Source organism: Gobius niger (assembly GCF_951799975.1).
Source record: "Gobius niger genome assembly, chromosome: 6".
Taxonomy (NCBI): Eukaryota; Metazoa; Chordata; class Actinopteri; order Gobiiformes; family Gobiidae; genus Gobius; species Gobius niger.
Window position 1 is genome coordinate 3,212,863 of NC_136857.1, and position 16,303 is coordinate 3,229,165.

General features: G+C 38.5%; 1 protein-coding gene across 2 annotated transcripts in view; it reads left to right on the forward strand.

Annotated features, from left to right (window-relative positions):
- The window catches only part of rapgef3 (Rap guanine nucleotide exchange factor (GEF) 3), a 61,697-nt gene that overhangs the window by 26,569 nt on the left and 18,825 nt on the right, over positions 1 to 16,303 (forward strand). For both annotated transcript variants that reach the window (XM_079558804.1, XM_079558803.1), the window contains 4 exons: positions 6,820 to 6,926; positions 7,013 to 7,134; positions 13,386 to 13,563; positions 14,614 to 14,698. In XM_079558804.1, the coding sequence (XP_079414930.1) occupies positions 6,820 to 6,926; positions 7,013 to 7,134; positions 13,386 to 13,563; positions 14,614 to 14,698 (492 nt within the window). The remainder of the gene's footprint in view (positions 1 to 6,819; positions 6,927 to 7,012; positions 7,135 to 13,385; positions 13,564 to 14,613; positions 14,699 to 16,303) is intronic.

A 16,303-nucleotide genomic window follows, 5' to 3' on the forward strand; every position in this document is an offset into this window, starting at 1 on the left:
ACTTTACTTTTTCTTTTTCTCATTTTTCTCATTTCTTATGTGAAATGTTGCTTCTATGACCTCATCAGAGCACAACATTTGGCGTTAATATGAAAAAAAAAGTCATTGTTATCAGGCTATCGGTGTAAGTGGGAGAACACTGCTTCTAACTAATAACTAACCCGTGACTTAATTGTGCTGTTAGCTGCATGTCAGAGTTAGCATGTAGGTCTGAATGTGGAGCTAACAAGGTTGTGTGTTTGGCCACAAATAAGTGGAGAGTGCAAAGGTCATGTTGTGGTGACATACGCACTGACAGTCACAAGAGTTTTTACGAGCCGAGCAAATGACTACACGGCCATAAAGCGAAGGACAGCTGTATAACGTTACGTATAAACCGAGGATCCTCTTGTAATGATGAGGTGATGATTTTGCTTCTGTAATGTCTGATTTTGATTCCATTTCACCCACATTTGAGTCTTTATGAAGTATAAAAACAGTAGCAGTCGTAGTTAGCAATAGTAGCAGGAGATATGGATTTGGCTGGAGTAATAGCTAATAATCACTGTCAGTTTTTCTTACTGCAGACCAGGGGTAGGCAAGTTTTCCGAGGGCCGAAGCCGCTGATTATTAGCTCAAAGTAAAGCACAACACTGGAAAAATCACCATCATGAGATAAATGACTTAAAATTGCTTGAATTACAGTTGAATGTTGAATTAATACAAGATACGAACGCTATAGCGCCAAAGGAACAAGAATAAAACCCACTTGGAATCAGACAAATAATTGTTTTTCACTTGAAATGACACAAAATTATCTGAATTAAGAGAATAACGACTGCTAGAGGTTTTTATCTCATCTAAAACCAGACCAAATCTACTCAAACTTTAATTTAATCTCTTAATTCAAGTAGATTTATGTCATTTCTTCCTTTAAACGATAATTCTTTTTCCAGTTCTTTCAGATGCCAGTGTTATGACCTAATTGGGTGCATTGACAGTATTTCTACCTTATTTTCTCCCATTTAACTCTAATAATGTTAAAAGTGCTCTGTGATTTGTGTAATAGTGTTTCTCAAAATCATCTCGAGGGCCAGAGGTTCTGTGCCGGAGGGCCGGATTTGGCCCCCGGGCCTGACGTTGCCTACCCCTGCTGTAGACGTTTCAAAATGCTATACTCTAGTCACTCCACAGTCAAGGGGCTTAAGCTACGTGTATAGTCACAGCTGCCCTGGTGTAGATTAAAGGAAACAAGGCTGCCAATCTGCGCCCGCCCCCCAACCACCACCAACCAGTCATTCACACATTACACAGCATTGGTCGTTATTGTGGCACAAGCAGCAATTCAATTGATAATTAATGACGAGAGGAAGGATCAGGATTTTCTGGCAAAAGCCCGGATCTACAGGGGTGCAAAAGAGAGCATAGCAACCTCATTTAAAAATGTTTACATCGCACCCTCACCACAATATACTTTAATACTTTAATCTTTATTTGTACTCTCATCGTGTTCTGGAACCGGTGTACCGATTGGCACTGCTTCTCGTCATTTTACATTCAGCCATCGAGTTCAGCTTTTTCAGCAAATAACATAATTTCTTACATTTAACTGTCGAATTAGTCTGTCTATTCTACATGTAATTAGTAAATGACGTAGCTGCTAAAACAATTTTCATAGCACATAACACAGTCACACAGCACCAGTCTATATCACACTACAATGATGACCAAACCTTCTGTTGGTCTGTAAATGCAGTAAATTAGAATAACTGCCTTGTATAAAATGTCTCTCTCAAAATGGCTGTAGTGAATGTCTTGAAATAGGCCTCTGTCTCTTTAAGAACCTCTGAGCCTTTCCGACACGCCCCCTCCACACGCTGTCTGTGGCATCAGTGGGGAGGGGGTTCTGCTGAGGAGCAGTGGTTGGTTACTCGGCTGGTGACGAAAGCTCGGAGGCGTCTCCAGGAGGTGGGGGCGTTCCTAGGAGGACTCAGGCAAACCTATCCCTAAAATGGCCGCCATCAGAGTTTTTACAGATTACTCAAAAATACGTGAAGGCAACACTTCAGGCATGTTTTTAATGAGGGAGTGACATAATAACATGATGGAAAGCTTGAAAAAGTCGATTTTGCATAATACCCCCCTTTAAATATCTGTTTGTTGTGAATATATTGTTTTTGAAAACTAAAAAAAAGGACAAGGACATTTTGTCATAATCATAAAGCGGGAGCGTTTAATTGTAATAAAAGTTGCTGACGAAAGATTCTTCTGCTCTTAGTTACGTAATATTATGCAAGACAAATTTACAAGCTGTTAATAGCTCGTTTTTAACGAGAAACAAAGACATTGATACTGATACTGTCGTGCAGCTCGACTTTACACCGGCATTGTTCTGCCATCACAGCCCGGACACAAGCTGCAAGTGGTCTGCAAGGAACAACGTCCCAAAGTGAGGGCCAAGTTTAAGGTTTCTTGTGTTGTCCTTGTCTTTGACTCATCCTTCAGTTCTCCTGCACCATTGACAGGTTAGACTGAGGCACTGGTGGTGGACGGATGGGTCAAATGGGGTGGACACATTTCCCCACATGAACTAAAAGTCTAGAAAGAATAGTGAGGTCAACATACAACACTTCAGGAGCATTGGTTTGAGGTCAGGAGATCACCTGTTTGGATACATGTAAACTCCACACAGAAAGCAGGTTTTACTTGCTACAACTCCTAAAAGAAGGGGTTAGTTTAGTATTATGTCAGTATGATAATTTGACAAAGACAAATAGTGTAGGTTGAGTGGCTGGTGCCTTGTTATTTACAGTGAACCACAATATGTTTGTATAAACCTACAGAATAATGTTTCATTCAAGCTTGACAGGTTTAAAAGTTTTGAAGAAGTGGTTTTGTTTAAAGGAACGGGCCACTGTTTTTCCATACTGAGATCTGTTCTTACCTGAGCTTAGACGAGTTGATGCGTACCTGTCTGGTCTTTGTGCGTGCCTGTGGAAGAGCTTGGTCGCTTCTAACTCCCCCCCGTTTGGAGCTATCTATAATAGAAAACGCAATCTCAATGGCCGCCGCCTGGGCGCCGCCATGTTTATTTCCCATACCGACTTTGAAGCTAAGCAGGGAAGGGCCTGGTTAGGACTGGGATGGGAGACCGTTTGGGAACACCAGGAAGCCTGGCGACAGTAGTGAGTTTGTGCGTGGTTGGTGCTGACCGTATTCCGTCTCCAAAGCTTTGTCTCCGAAAAAAAGTACACGCAAAACATTGCCCAAAACCTGCTCAAACACGAGCCTCTAATCAAACGCGCTGCTCCGAGTGATTTATCCTCCGTGTGAGTAAAAGCGAAAATGAAACTACCTGTTAACGAGCGCATGGCCTGCACTGCGTAGTTTTTTCCTTTTTTTTACGTTGCTGCTGGACCATTTGTTTTCTATTTTGCTTTCACGTATTGTGAGCCCAGAGGTACATTTGATTCTGAAGCAGCTTGGAAAGCATTGCCAATTTTATTGTAAGGTTATAAATACTGTCTAACAACGATCATTAGGCTATTTCAGTTCAAAACCTACTTATTATTTTTTTGATTGTACACTACCGTGATGCACCAAACCACGGGTCCTGCACCGTGAACCAAACCGTTAGAGCTGAACCCCTAATATTTATCCATAATTATTCCACTGTCTCTTGAATTCTATTCCCTGAGTTTAGCGAACATATTGTCGTTGTAGTTAATAAGAAAGGAGTACGGGTGCATCAAACACTCCAATTGCTGTTTGTTTGAAATTATTTTTAGCATTCATTATTTTACACATTTGTAGTGGCCATAGTTTTTGGAATGGGTTGGGAACCACTGGTCTACAGCTGAACTGTGTGACGGGTTGGACATTTCTTTGTAATCACTCATAATCTCAGAATATCAAATGTGGAGACTAGCGAGGCCCGGCCGAAGGCCGGGTCTCAGCTAGTAGGAATATACTGGGAGAGGCCAAATGCTAGCATCATCTTTGGTCTTTTTGTGTGACTGAGGGCAGACAGTTCTTCCATACTGAGATATGTTCTTACCTGAGCTTAGACGAGTTGATACGTACCTGTCTGGTCTTCGTACCTGAGCTTGGTCGCTTCCAATTTCACCCCTGTTTGGAGCTATTGGAATACATTGGAAGTGGCCAAATGCTAGCAACATCTTTGGTCATTTTGCGTGACTGAGGACACACACAAAGACCAGACAGCTACGCATCAACTCGTCTAAGCTCAGGTAAGAACATATTTCAGTATGTTAAAACAGTGGCCTGTTCCTTTAACCGATTGAATAGTTCAAAACCACAAAATCAACAACAATGAAAGTTCACACAGACCTTTAACTGAACCCCCAAAGAGGACTGCCCTGTTGGCAGAAATTCTGAACAGTTTACACTCACAACAAAGAGGAATGTCTTTTAGTGCAATTGGTAAATTCTTGCATATTGTTAAATCTCCATGAGCGCTAAAACAGAGTCCAATGTGAATGTGAAAAGAAACAGGGGAGTGAAAAGAAGACCGGCGGTACTGCTACTACCTACACTAACTCTTCTATATTTGATCAATGCATTGCCAAAGTCTTTTATAAAACATGAAAGCACAAAGTTCCACCCTCGGTCTTTGGTGCACACAAAGTACAGACTCCTTTGGCCACGAGGCGCAGCCTAAAGAACAGGCGAGCCGCTGTCTGAGCCTCTCGTGGAGTCACAAGACAAACCGGAGAGTGCTTAAGAACTCAAGGCCATACAAAACCCTCTGTCAATCATTACGCAGACAGTAAACATCGCCGGGGTAGACATTAATCTGCATTTTAATTCGAAGCACCGAGCGTGAAAATAGAACAGCCCCGCAAACAAAGGCACATTTTTTTGTTGTTGCGTAATCCGTCTTTTCCGCCTCACCGACTGACAGGTTACGGCCTCTTTTAGGCGGATTTGAAACCCCGACGCCGATGATGCATTAGCGAGTGCGTTTCAAAGGGATCCTGGCTTCAGCGGGGTGGTCGCCGCCTCAGACTGAGATGTAGTGGCTGGAGGTGCTGGGAGGGAGGAGTGGGAGAGCTTAAGATAGCACTTTTTAACACATTGACTTAACGCGCTGGAGGGGCCCACACGCAGGCGGCGACACAGAACACATGAAGCTACACTTATGTTGTTGATGCACTCGCTGTAGTGCCGCACGTGGTATTTTTAACGCTGTGGGAAACGAGTCCTGGAGCACATCAACAAACTATACTATACTATACTACTGCCGACTTCCCACCAGCACAAGGCCATCTATGTTACTGTTGGCTTGCAGTTTATTCATGCAGAAAGATTGGCTACATCATTCTCAAAATGTTTCCCAATATGAAAATGTCCATTTACAGCTCGTTTGGTTGTTTGTTTGTTTGTTTGCAATGACTGGTGAAAAACCTGAGGGACTTAGACCATCCCCCCCTTGGTTTGAGTGTATTTAACATGAAGACTTTTGGGCCAGATCTTGTGCCTGGCGCAAGGACAGCACAAGCTTCAAGCGCTATGGTTATCTTCCATGTGGCACAGCTTTTGAGCTTTGTGCCTGCGCCACTTGCGAGAGGGCGTCACTTGTGAAAAGAGAAGAGGTCGATTGCGGCGTGGTTCAAATCAAATCAAATTCACTTTATTTGTCCGTTAGGAACTTCATTTGCAGAAGACGTGCCAGTACGGGCCCGATAAAAACAGCACATCCACAATGCAATAATAAATACATTAAAAACAATACAGTGGGCCTTTGACAGACCAGCAGGTTTACCTGTTTATTACAAGCAGCACTTCGAGTGGTGCTCTGATGGCCTCACATTAATTTCCTCATTTACATGACGCTGCCTTGTGTTTTCCCTTAAAGGGGGGGTATTATGCAAAATTGACTTTTTCAAGCTTTCCATCATGTTATTCTGTCATTCCCTCATTAAAAACATGCCTGAAGTGTTGCCTTGGCACATTCATGTATTTTTGAGTAATCTGTAAAAACTCGGCGGCCATTTTAGGGATAGGTTTGCCTGAGTCCTCCTAGGAACGCCCCCACCTCCTGGAGACGCCTCCGAGCTTTCGTCACCAGCCGAGTAACCAACCACTGCTCCTCAGCAGAACCCCCTCCCCACTGATGCCACAGACAGCGTGTGGAGGGGGCGTGTCGGAAAGGCTCAGAGGTTCTTAAAGAGACAGAGGCCTATTTCAAGACATTCACTACAGCCATTTTGAGAGAGACATTTTATACAAGGCAGTTATTCTAATTTACTGCATTTACAGACCAACAGAAGGTTTGTCATCATTGTAGTGTGATATAGACTGGTGCTATGTGATTGAAAAAAGCATAAAACCCCCTCTTTAAGTATTTTAGGCTCTCACAGGTCAAACTAAAAATGTTATTAACCCCATCGTGAGCTAAATGATGTTCGTGTCCCGAGACAAAGAGATGTCGCCTACAGCCGGTCCCGCTGTCGTGCGGGTCGGCACTCGCGTGGCCGTAATTGCGTTAACGCGACCAAAACAAAAGCACATGTTCACTGCCACTCCCAGACCTGAGGGAGCGGGACGTCTACAGCTCGTCTCCATAGAGATGTTGACTAAAGGCAGCCATATGTGAGATTTAAATAGGTTTGATCCTCATCCAAATCCATTCTTTGATTACCCACTGCAAAAGGTGCTTTTTCTTGTCGAGCTTGTCATTAGCAGCAGGTTTTGTATAATCCAAAATGTTACTCACTGTGCCTTTAACTACAAATTAACATTGCAATAGATTTATCATGACAATACAATGCGGTGAGAATTGTCTTATGTTACTCATGTGTTCTCTTCATTTCCCAGTTTCTTTCAGACCGAGTGGTGAAAGCAGCGAGAGCCGTCTACAGCATGCTGGTGGAAAAGAGCCGTAGCCTTATACGAGACAGAAAGCATCATCTCAAAACACACAGGTACCATCTTTACAACACAGTTATGTAATAAAAAGAAGTGAAATGTTAAAGGATGTTAAATTGTGTGTGCTGTATCTGCACTACAGACAGTGCTGCTCCGGGAGGGAGCTCGTGGACTGGCTGATGAAGCAGAATGAGCTTTTGCAGTCCAGGAGCCAGGCTGTGGGGATGTGGCAGGTGCTGGTGGAGGAGGGAATCCTAACACACGGTAGGATTGTAGTAGAAAAAGAAGTTTTCTTCTTATTCTTCGGCTGAAGCTTGATTTGTAGTTTGATTTAGGTTAACCTCTTACCACCCACCTAAACCAAATGCATTCTGTCCTATTTTGGCTGTGTAACACCTCATTTGAAAGCTAAGACCCACAAAACTGATCTTTTTCCTCCCTTGTTGCTGTGTTGTTTCACCTTTTGTATGTTTTTTTTTCTTTTTTTTTCTTTTTTGTCACATTTTTGTTGAATTTGTCACATTTTTGTTGAATGTTTGTCACATTTTTGTTGAATTTTTGTCACATTTTTGTTGAATTTTTGTCACTTTTTTGTTGAATTTTAGTCACATTTTTGTTGAATTTTTGTCACATTTTTGTTGAATTTTTGTCACATTTTTGTTGAATTTTTGTCACATTTTTGTTGAATTTTAGTCACATTTTTGTTGAATTTTAGTCACATTTTTGTTGAATTTTTGTCACATTTTTGTTGAATTTTTGTCACATTTTTGTTGAATTTTTGTCACATTTTTGTTGAATTTTTGTCACATTTTTGTTGAATTTTTGTCACATTTTTGTTGAATTTTTGTCACTTTTTTGTTGAATTTTTGTCACATTTTTGTTGAATTTTTGTCACATTTTTGTTGAATTTTTGTCACATTTTTGTTGAATTTTTGTCACTTTTTTGTTGAATTTTTGTCACATTTTTGTTGAATTTTTGTCACATTTTTGTTGAATTTTTGTCACATTTTTGTTGAATTTTTGTCACTTTTTGGTTGAGTTTTTTGTCACTTTTTGTTGAATTTTTGTAATTTTTTGTGAAATTTTTGTCACTTTTTTGTTGAATTTTGGTCACTTTTTTGTTGAATTGTAGTCACTTTTTGGTTGAGTTTTTTGTCACTTTTTGTCTCATTTTTGTCTCATTTTTGTCTCATTTTTGTCACATTTTTGTTGAATTTTAGTCACTTTTTGTTGAATTTTTGTCACTTTTTTTGAATTTTTGTCACATTTTTGTTGAATTTTTGTCACATTTTTGTTGAATTTTTGTCACTTTTTGGTTGAGTTTTTGGTCACTTTTTGTTGAATTTTTGTCACTTTTTGTTGAATTTTTGTTGAATTTTTGTCACATTTTTGTTGAATTTTAGTCACATTTTTGTTGAATTTTTGTCACATTTTTGTTGAATTTTTGTCACTTTTTTGTTGAATTTTAGTCACATTTTTGTTGAATTTTTGTCACTTTTTGTTGAATTTTTGTCACTTTTTGTTGAATTTTTGTCACTTTTTTGTTGAATTTTAGTCACATTTTTGTTGAATTTTTGTCACATTTTTGTTGAATTTTTGTCACTTTTTGTTGAATTTTTGTTGAATTTTTGTTGAATTTTTGTCACATTTTTGTTGAATTTTAGTCACATTTTTGTTGAATTTGTCACATTTTTGTTGAATGTTTGTCACATTTTTGTTGAATTTTTGTCACATTTTTGTTGAATTTTTTTCACATTTTTGTTGAATTTTAGTCACATATTTGGTGAATTTTTTTCACATTTTTGTTGAATTTTAGTCACATTTTTGTTGAATTTTTGTCACATTTTTGTTGAATTTTTGTCACATTTTTGTTGAATTTTTGTCACATTTTAGTTGAATTTTTGTCACATTTTTGTTGAATTTTTGTCACATTTTTGTTGAATTTTTGTCACTTTTTGGTTGAGTTTTTTGTCATTTTTTGTTGAATTTTTGTAATTTTTTGTGAAATTTTTGTCACTTTTTTGTTGAATTTTGGTCACTTTTTTGTTGAATTGTAGTCACTTTTTGGTTGAGTTTTTTGTCACTTTTTGTCTCATTTTTGTCTCATTTTTGTTGAATTTTTGTCACATTTTTGTTGAATTTTAGTCACTTTTTGTTGAATTTTTGTCACTTTTTGTTGAATTTTTGTCACATTTTTGTTGAATTTTTGTTACATTTTTGTTGAATTTTTGTCACTTTTTGGTTGAGTTTTTTGTCACTTTTTGTTGAATTTTTGTCACTTTTTGTTGAATTTTTGTTGAATTTTTGTCACATTTTTGTTGAATTTTAGTCACATTTTTGTTGAATTTTTGTCACATTTTTGTTGAATTTTTGTCACTTTTTTGTTGAATTTTTGTCACATTTTTGTTGAATTTTAGTCACATTTTTGTTGAATTGTTGTCACTTTTTGGTTGAGTTTTTTGTCACTTTTTGTTGAATTTTTGTAATTTTTTGTGAAATTTTTGTCACTTTTTTGTTGAATTTTGGTCACTTTTTTGTTGAATTGTAGTCACTTTTTGGTTGAGTTTTTTGTCACTTTTTGTTGAATTTTTGTCTCATTTTTGTTGAATTTTTGTCACATTTTTGTTGAATTTTAGTCACTTTTTGGTTGAGTTTTTTGTCACATTTTTGTTGAATTTTGTCACATTTTTGTTGAATTTTTGTCAAATTTTTGTTGAATTTTTGTCACATTTTTTTCTTATTTTTTGTGGCTATTTTGGTGTTTCTTCCCAAGAAGCTTTTTGATTAGGGTAAAGCCAAACTGGAGAAAATGGGATCCGTTCAGGTGGGAGTTAAGAGGTTAAAATTCAAAGCCTCTTTTGGGTGAGATAAGAAGATTACACAGAATGATGATTAATGAATAAAGAACCGTCAGCAGTGTTTTACAATTGAAAGGAAAAAAATAAACACGCTAAATCAACCTCTCTTTTTTTTTTTTTTTTTAGCTTTTGAGCATGTTATTCTCTTTTAATACTATGGACCAGAATTCTGTGTCTTTAATAAAGCTTGAATGAATGACTAATTTGACTAATCATGTTACTATGGTTGATTCTTCATCTACTGTAGAAGTGCTCCCATCTTTAAGTCCAAGAATTCATTGGATCATTAGGGAAACATGAAACTCCTTTCTGTTGTTAAAGGGACTAAATGCAAGTTGTCATTTTTACACTCACTGCTGCCACCTCAGGTCTTGTGCATAACTGCAGTTTCTATATTAAGGCGAGACACGGCAGGTGAACGTATTGATTTTTCACGCAGTGGTCGAAGTGGAGATTTGTATCTATTTTCCTCCCTTTACATCTTAGTTTTCATGTCAGATATAAAAATGACAAAACTCACCCGCATGATGTTTATTTTATTTTATGTTTATTTTAGAAAGGCCGTCTTTCAAGCGGGTTTTCATTCATAAATATTGACAGATTTGACATCCACGTGTCCTGCTAAGGGGCCCCGTGATGACGCTTTCACCCAAATATGGTGTTTTTCCTCCTACGAGACGCTGGAGCGGAAAAGTGGAAGAACGGGCCGAGCATGCGCACTCGCTACAAAACTTCAGGGCTGGTTTTCTCTGAATGAGAGAAGCCGCACTCGGGCAGAGCCTGAGCCCTTATAGAAGCTCCCACAGACTCCAAACTTTACAGGCTGAGACCTGACAAGATTTTGAAGGTTTTTTCAGAGGGATTTTTTAATATCTAATTCCTAGCCTGATTTATTCAGCTTTGAAACCAAAAAAACATCCAAAATCCTCTGAAAAAATCTTAGTTACTAATATGTCAATAAATTAAAGCCATACATTTTAATCTGGCTCAATTCATTATTTTGATTTCATTGCCCAAAATATAGGCAATTTTGGCAATTTTAATGCTCAAAATGCCTTATTTTTATGTGAAAACATAAATCTGTGATGTTCAGCAAAAGCTTCAAATTGATATCTCTACATTTATTCACCTGCAGTGTCTCGCCTTAAGCTCGTGCATGACGGCACTTTGGACCCGAATTAACAATGTTTTGAGTAACTGTGCAGGGTTATATAGGCAGTTGTGGTGAATCAATCTGGGCTCATCCAAAACCTCATCAGTTTGCCAGTCCCATGCCTGGTTAAATTCAGCGGCCTGTTCTGTCTCTTGTTTATACTGTTCTCACAAAACAATAAATGGTAAATGGACTCAACTTATATAGGACTTTTAAACCTTGATCAGGCCTGAAGCGCTTTAAGATAAGGAACCAGTCACCCATTCACTCTCTCATTCATACACCAACGTACGTAGACACTGGAGGCAGGGTTGCTGAAGTGTCTTGCCCAAGGACACAATAGTCCCACTAAAACGAACTGATTACTCGTGCAAATGAAGTCGCAGCATTACCATGTACTCCAACAACTCCCTGATGGATTAAGCGGTAAATCTGCCCTTTTCCTGGTAAATGTTGTCAGTGATGACCCAAAAAGGGACTTGAGAATTTCCAGGGGAGTGAGAGCCTCTAAATGGGGGGTCAGAATGTGCGAGGACCCCAGCTCCTGTCCAGCCAAGTGTCACTCGGCTGTCGCATGGACGAGCACACTTCAATCAGCGCACAGACCGTTGTATCAGCTCTTTATGATGATTGCTCCCATAGACTGGCATCGATTTGCATCTAGTTTGGATAATATTGTCGTCCTCATGCAAACTAAATGACATGCATGACTTACTTTGCCTTGATTACTAAGATTCAACCCGTTTTTATCTCATGAAACAAACTTATCTGGCTTTGGTGTGAGAAAAATGCAGTTTAAAATAAGAAAAAAAAACAAAAAACTGCAATACAAATGAAGTTAAAGTGAAGTTAACGAATCATGTTCACTATGGTTGATTCTTCTTCTGCTGCTGAAGTGCTCCCATCTTTAAGTCCAAGAATTTATTGGATCATTAGGGAAACATGAAACTCCTTTCTGTTGTTAAGATGTAACCGCAAGTGAAAGTTTCAGTTTCGAACTTGTCATTCCCATTGCTGCCTGCTGAGGGCGCTCCAGAAGAATTGGAAATCCTTGTCGGCGTAATCTGTCGTGCGCGATGAAATCTTTTTGGTTTAAGATCACACTAACTGGTAATTTGATGCCGTATTAAAGGAATAGGCCACCGTTTTTACATACTGAGACATGTTCTTACCTTAGCTTTGACGAGTTCTTTAGGACCTGTCTGATCTTCCCCCGTGCCTTCAGTCACGTAAACACAGCGCAGACGGCGTTAGCATATAGCCTCTCTGGAATCGCCCATATATGGTCATGTTTGAAAACAGTTAAGGGGGAAAACAATTTTGAAAAAAACTAAACTTTCTCTAATTATTGAAAAACTACTTTAACAAACGCTGAATTATGAATATAGTTTCTACTAAATAAAAATACAAAGATATGTGGAGGAGCAAAGTGGTTCAACAGCCCATAAATACATAAATAACAGAGAATGCTAACATGATGCTTCATGTTAATGCTAATAAAAACGGTTAGCGAGGGCTAGCTACAACTGCCTTTTTTTAACTTCTACAGAACAATCTGTTGTGAGAAAATATCCATATGGGCCCGATTTAGACTTGACTTTATTTATGTGATAAATAAGTTCATATTCCACCAGAAAATGGCTAAAAAAAGAGTGAAAAAATGTGTTTCCCTAAAGATTTTATTTTCCCCCTCGACGAGGCCACGCCCCTTTCTATGACAACACGCCGTCTGTATCTATAGCTCCAAAACAGGTCAAGATAGAAGTTACCAAGCTCTTCCACGTTTCACTTTACTGTGCGGATGCCAAACTACTCCTGGTATTATTACGCCTTACATTATAGTTCCCCCTTTTATCCGCTTAGAAAATCCACATTGTTTAATTTTGTGTAATTATACTTTGTAGTGGAACACTTCACGTAACCATATTTAAATAGGGAAAACGTGGAAGAGCTTGGTAGCTTCTATCTTGACCTGTTTTGGAGCTATAGAGGAGAGAGGGAGAGGCTAAATGCTAACGCCGTCTGCGCTGTGTTTACGTGACTGAAGATCAGACAGGTCCTAAAGAACTCGTCAAAGCTAATGTAAGAACATATCTCAGTATGTAAAAACGGTGGCCTGTTCCTTTAAGATCACACTAACTGGTAATTTGATGCCGTATCAAAGCGCAATCCCGATCTTTACACGCCAAAAGATCATCCATGCTTTCATATATGCTTTCAAAAAACAAACTGCAGTGCAAGTGAAGTTAAATCACATAGAGCGGTAGCACTTTAATACTTAAATGCACATTCATAGCTAATAAACTATTGCTAATAATCATCTCTAAACCTTTCTCCAAACCTGCCGAGTGTAAAGATTAGATACCAGAGAGCACACGGGTGCATAATGACCTTTTGTTTTCCCTTTCCCGTTATTGTTTCTGTGCCGTAACACATACAGTAAGTTAACCGGTGATTATTGTGTATTACATCAATCTAAATGTGTAAAATCTCACTTCTTTCAGTGAAGCATGAGCTGAACTTCTCGGACAAAGACACACAGTTCTACCGCTTCCAGGAGTCCGACTTCGGCTTGAACCACGTCACAAACGAGAGAGTTACAGAGGAGGACCTGCAGGAGGCGCTGTCACTGCTCTCGCAGCTGGGGCCCGACGCTTTACTCACCATGATTCTGCGCAAAAAGTACGTACAACAGTAGTCGATTAGAGGCAGAGCCGTGGGAAGATATTTTAGTTAGGGGGCGCTCAGGGACAAAATTTACCCCCAAAATACTTTTTCTGTGCATAAATCCTATTTATTAACCTCTTAACTCCCGCCTGAACCCAGAGCATTTGCTCCAGTTCAGCTTTACCCAAATCCTGTAGGCCAGTGTAACGCCTCATTTGAAAGACCTACAAAACTAAATGGATCTTTTTCCTCACGTCAGATTATTTTTCATCACTTTTTTTGTAGGGCAGTTGTCTCATTTTTGTCAAATTTTCATGACTCTTTTGTCACTTTTTCGTCAAATTATTCTAATTTTTTTGACAAATTCGTATCACTTTTTCGTCATTTTTTGTAAATTTTCCATCCATTTTTTCTCAATTTTTCGTCAAATTTTTCTCACTTTTTTGTCAAATTTTTGTCCATTTTTGTCATTTTTTTGTAAATTTTTTGTAAATTTTTTGTCACTTTTTAGTCCATTTTTTTTTTCCATTTCTGTCATTTTTTGTAAATTTTTCGTCAAATTTTTCTCACTTTTTTGTCAAATTTTTGTCCATTTTTGTCATTTTTTTCTCCATTTTTTATAAATTTTTTGTCACTTTTCCGTCAATTTTTTTTTTCCATTTTTGTCATTTTTTTTAAATTTTTCATCATTGTTTTCTCACTTTTTTCACATTTTCATCCTTGTTTTCGTCTCAGTTTTGTTGCTATTTTCACAACTGGAGAAAATGTGCTCGGTTCAGGTGGGAGTTAAGGGGTTGATATTGCCTGCAGTTCACAAACTATCCACCAGGGGGTGCTGCAGCGCCCTCAGCACCCTGGGTTCCCACGGCCTTTGCAGAGAGGTGACGTGACAAGCCAACAGCAGAAGCGATGTCTTAGTTAGAGCTGCTAAATCCTCCATCTGCATAATCGGATCTCAAAGTCAGGCTTTTGTTAATAAGTTGTGCTCGTACTGAATCACACTTATAAGAACTGGCACGTTTAATGGGTTTACTTTGGCTTTAATTTGTGTTTGTGTCTGTTTAGCCCCAGTCAGAGGAGTGCGGAGGACTTGGAGGTGATCTATGAGGAGCTGCTGCACGTCAAGGCTGCTGCGCATCTGTCCACTTCAGTCAGTATTACAGCTCTGGTTTTGCTCTCTGAGGGAGTTCGCTCGATCTTAGCCCAGTTTAATGGTTAATATCTGTGTAATTATACAAAAGAGGTCCAAATTAACCTCTTAACCCCCACCATACCTGAGTGCATGCTCCTTTGAGTGACCGAAAAATAGACCAACTCCTATTTCTACTGTCCCGTGTCAGTGAACAGATGACACAGGAGGCGATGCTTCAATATCTGGGGCGATCGTTCGCTCACAACAGAGCTGCATCATTCAGCAGCGCGTTTCCAAAGCTCCGCCATAACGTCATCTTTACACCTTTATTTTTGGAGCAATAAAGCAAAAGAACAGGCATCAAAACAAAAAAATGTGCCAGAAAAGCAACAATAATGCTACAAAAGGGCGACAAATAAGTGACAAAACCACGACAAAAAAAGGCACAAAAAAATGACGAAAAAGGGACAAAAACACGACAAATAACAACAACAAAAAAGTGACAAAAACATGAATAGAAAAATTTAAAAAAAAGCACACAAGAGCGAGTGAATGCTACTTTTCGTGAGTCCACGTCGGAGAGCCATAGTCTGGAGTATCTGGAGTGATGTCACCATTGTGAAAAGTTTGAAATGCTTTATTTAAACCACAAACAAACAGAGACAATCCTGCAATCAATATCAAAGGTGTAGCGGTCAGTCTTCAGAGCTCTTTTACTGAAACTATTGTGTCCACATTATTCACGTGTATTTATTGGTTTTATTTACTTTTTAAATATTTTTAGTAATTGTAATTTTACCTTTAGCCCATTTTTAAATTGCGCTACGTGACAAAGATGTGCCAGAAAAGCAAAGGAAAATGACAAAACAACAATCCAGTCCACTTTATTTATATAGCACATTTTATAAACAAGTGTTTCCAAAGTGCTGCACATAAAATCGGCAATATAGGAATGAAAAATAAATAAATATAATAAAATCAAGTGAAACCAAACTATACATTCGGCTAAAACGATGAAATAGTTTAAAACATAAATAACATGCAATAATAAAAGAAGTTTAATGAAATTGTTAAAACAGTAAAAGACACAGAGGACCACACAACTCACGCGGCGTTAAAAGCCCGAGAATAAAAGTGGGTTTTAAGACGAGATTTGAAACACTCCAGGCGACAAAAAAGCCACAAAAAATGATGAAAAAGGGACAAAAACACAACAAGAAAAACAACAACAACAACAAAAAAGTGACAAAAAACATAAATAGAAAAAGAAAAGAAAAGAAAAGAGCACAAGAGCTTTTCAAAACAACAAACAGAGACAATCCTGCAGTCAAGATCAAAGGTGTAGCGCTCAGTCTTCAGTGCTCTTTAACTGAAGCTATTGTGTCAATAAATATTCACTTATTTATTTATTTTAGGATATAAACATCATGTTATAGCCATGTGGTAAATGGTCAGTCTGCCCCAGGACGGCTGTGGCTACAATTCTAACTTACTGAGTGTGGAGTGAGTGAATCATGGCTTTATGCAGCACTTTGAGAAACATGTGACACAGGCTGATAAAGCGCAGTAAGTGTTAACTGTTGTTCTTTATGAGGCCACAGTCCTATAGACCAGGGGTTCTCA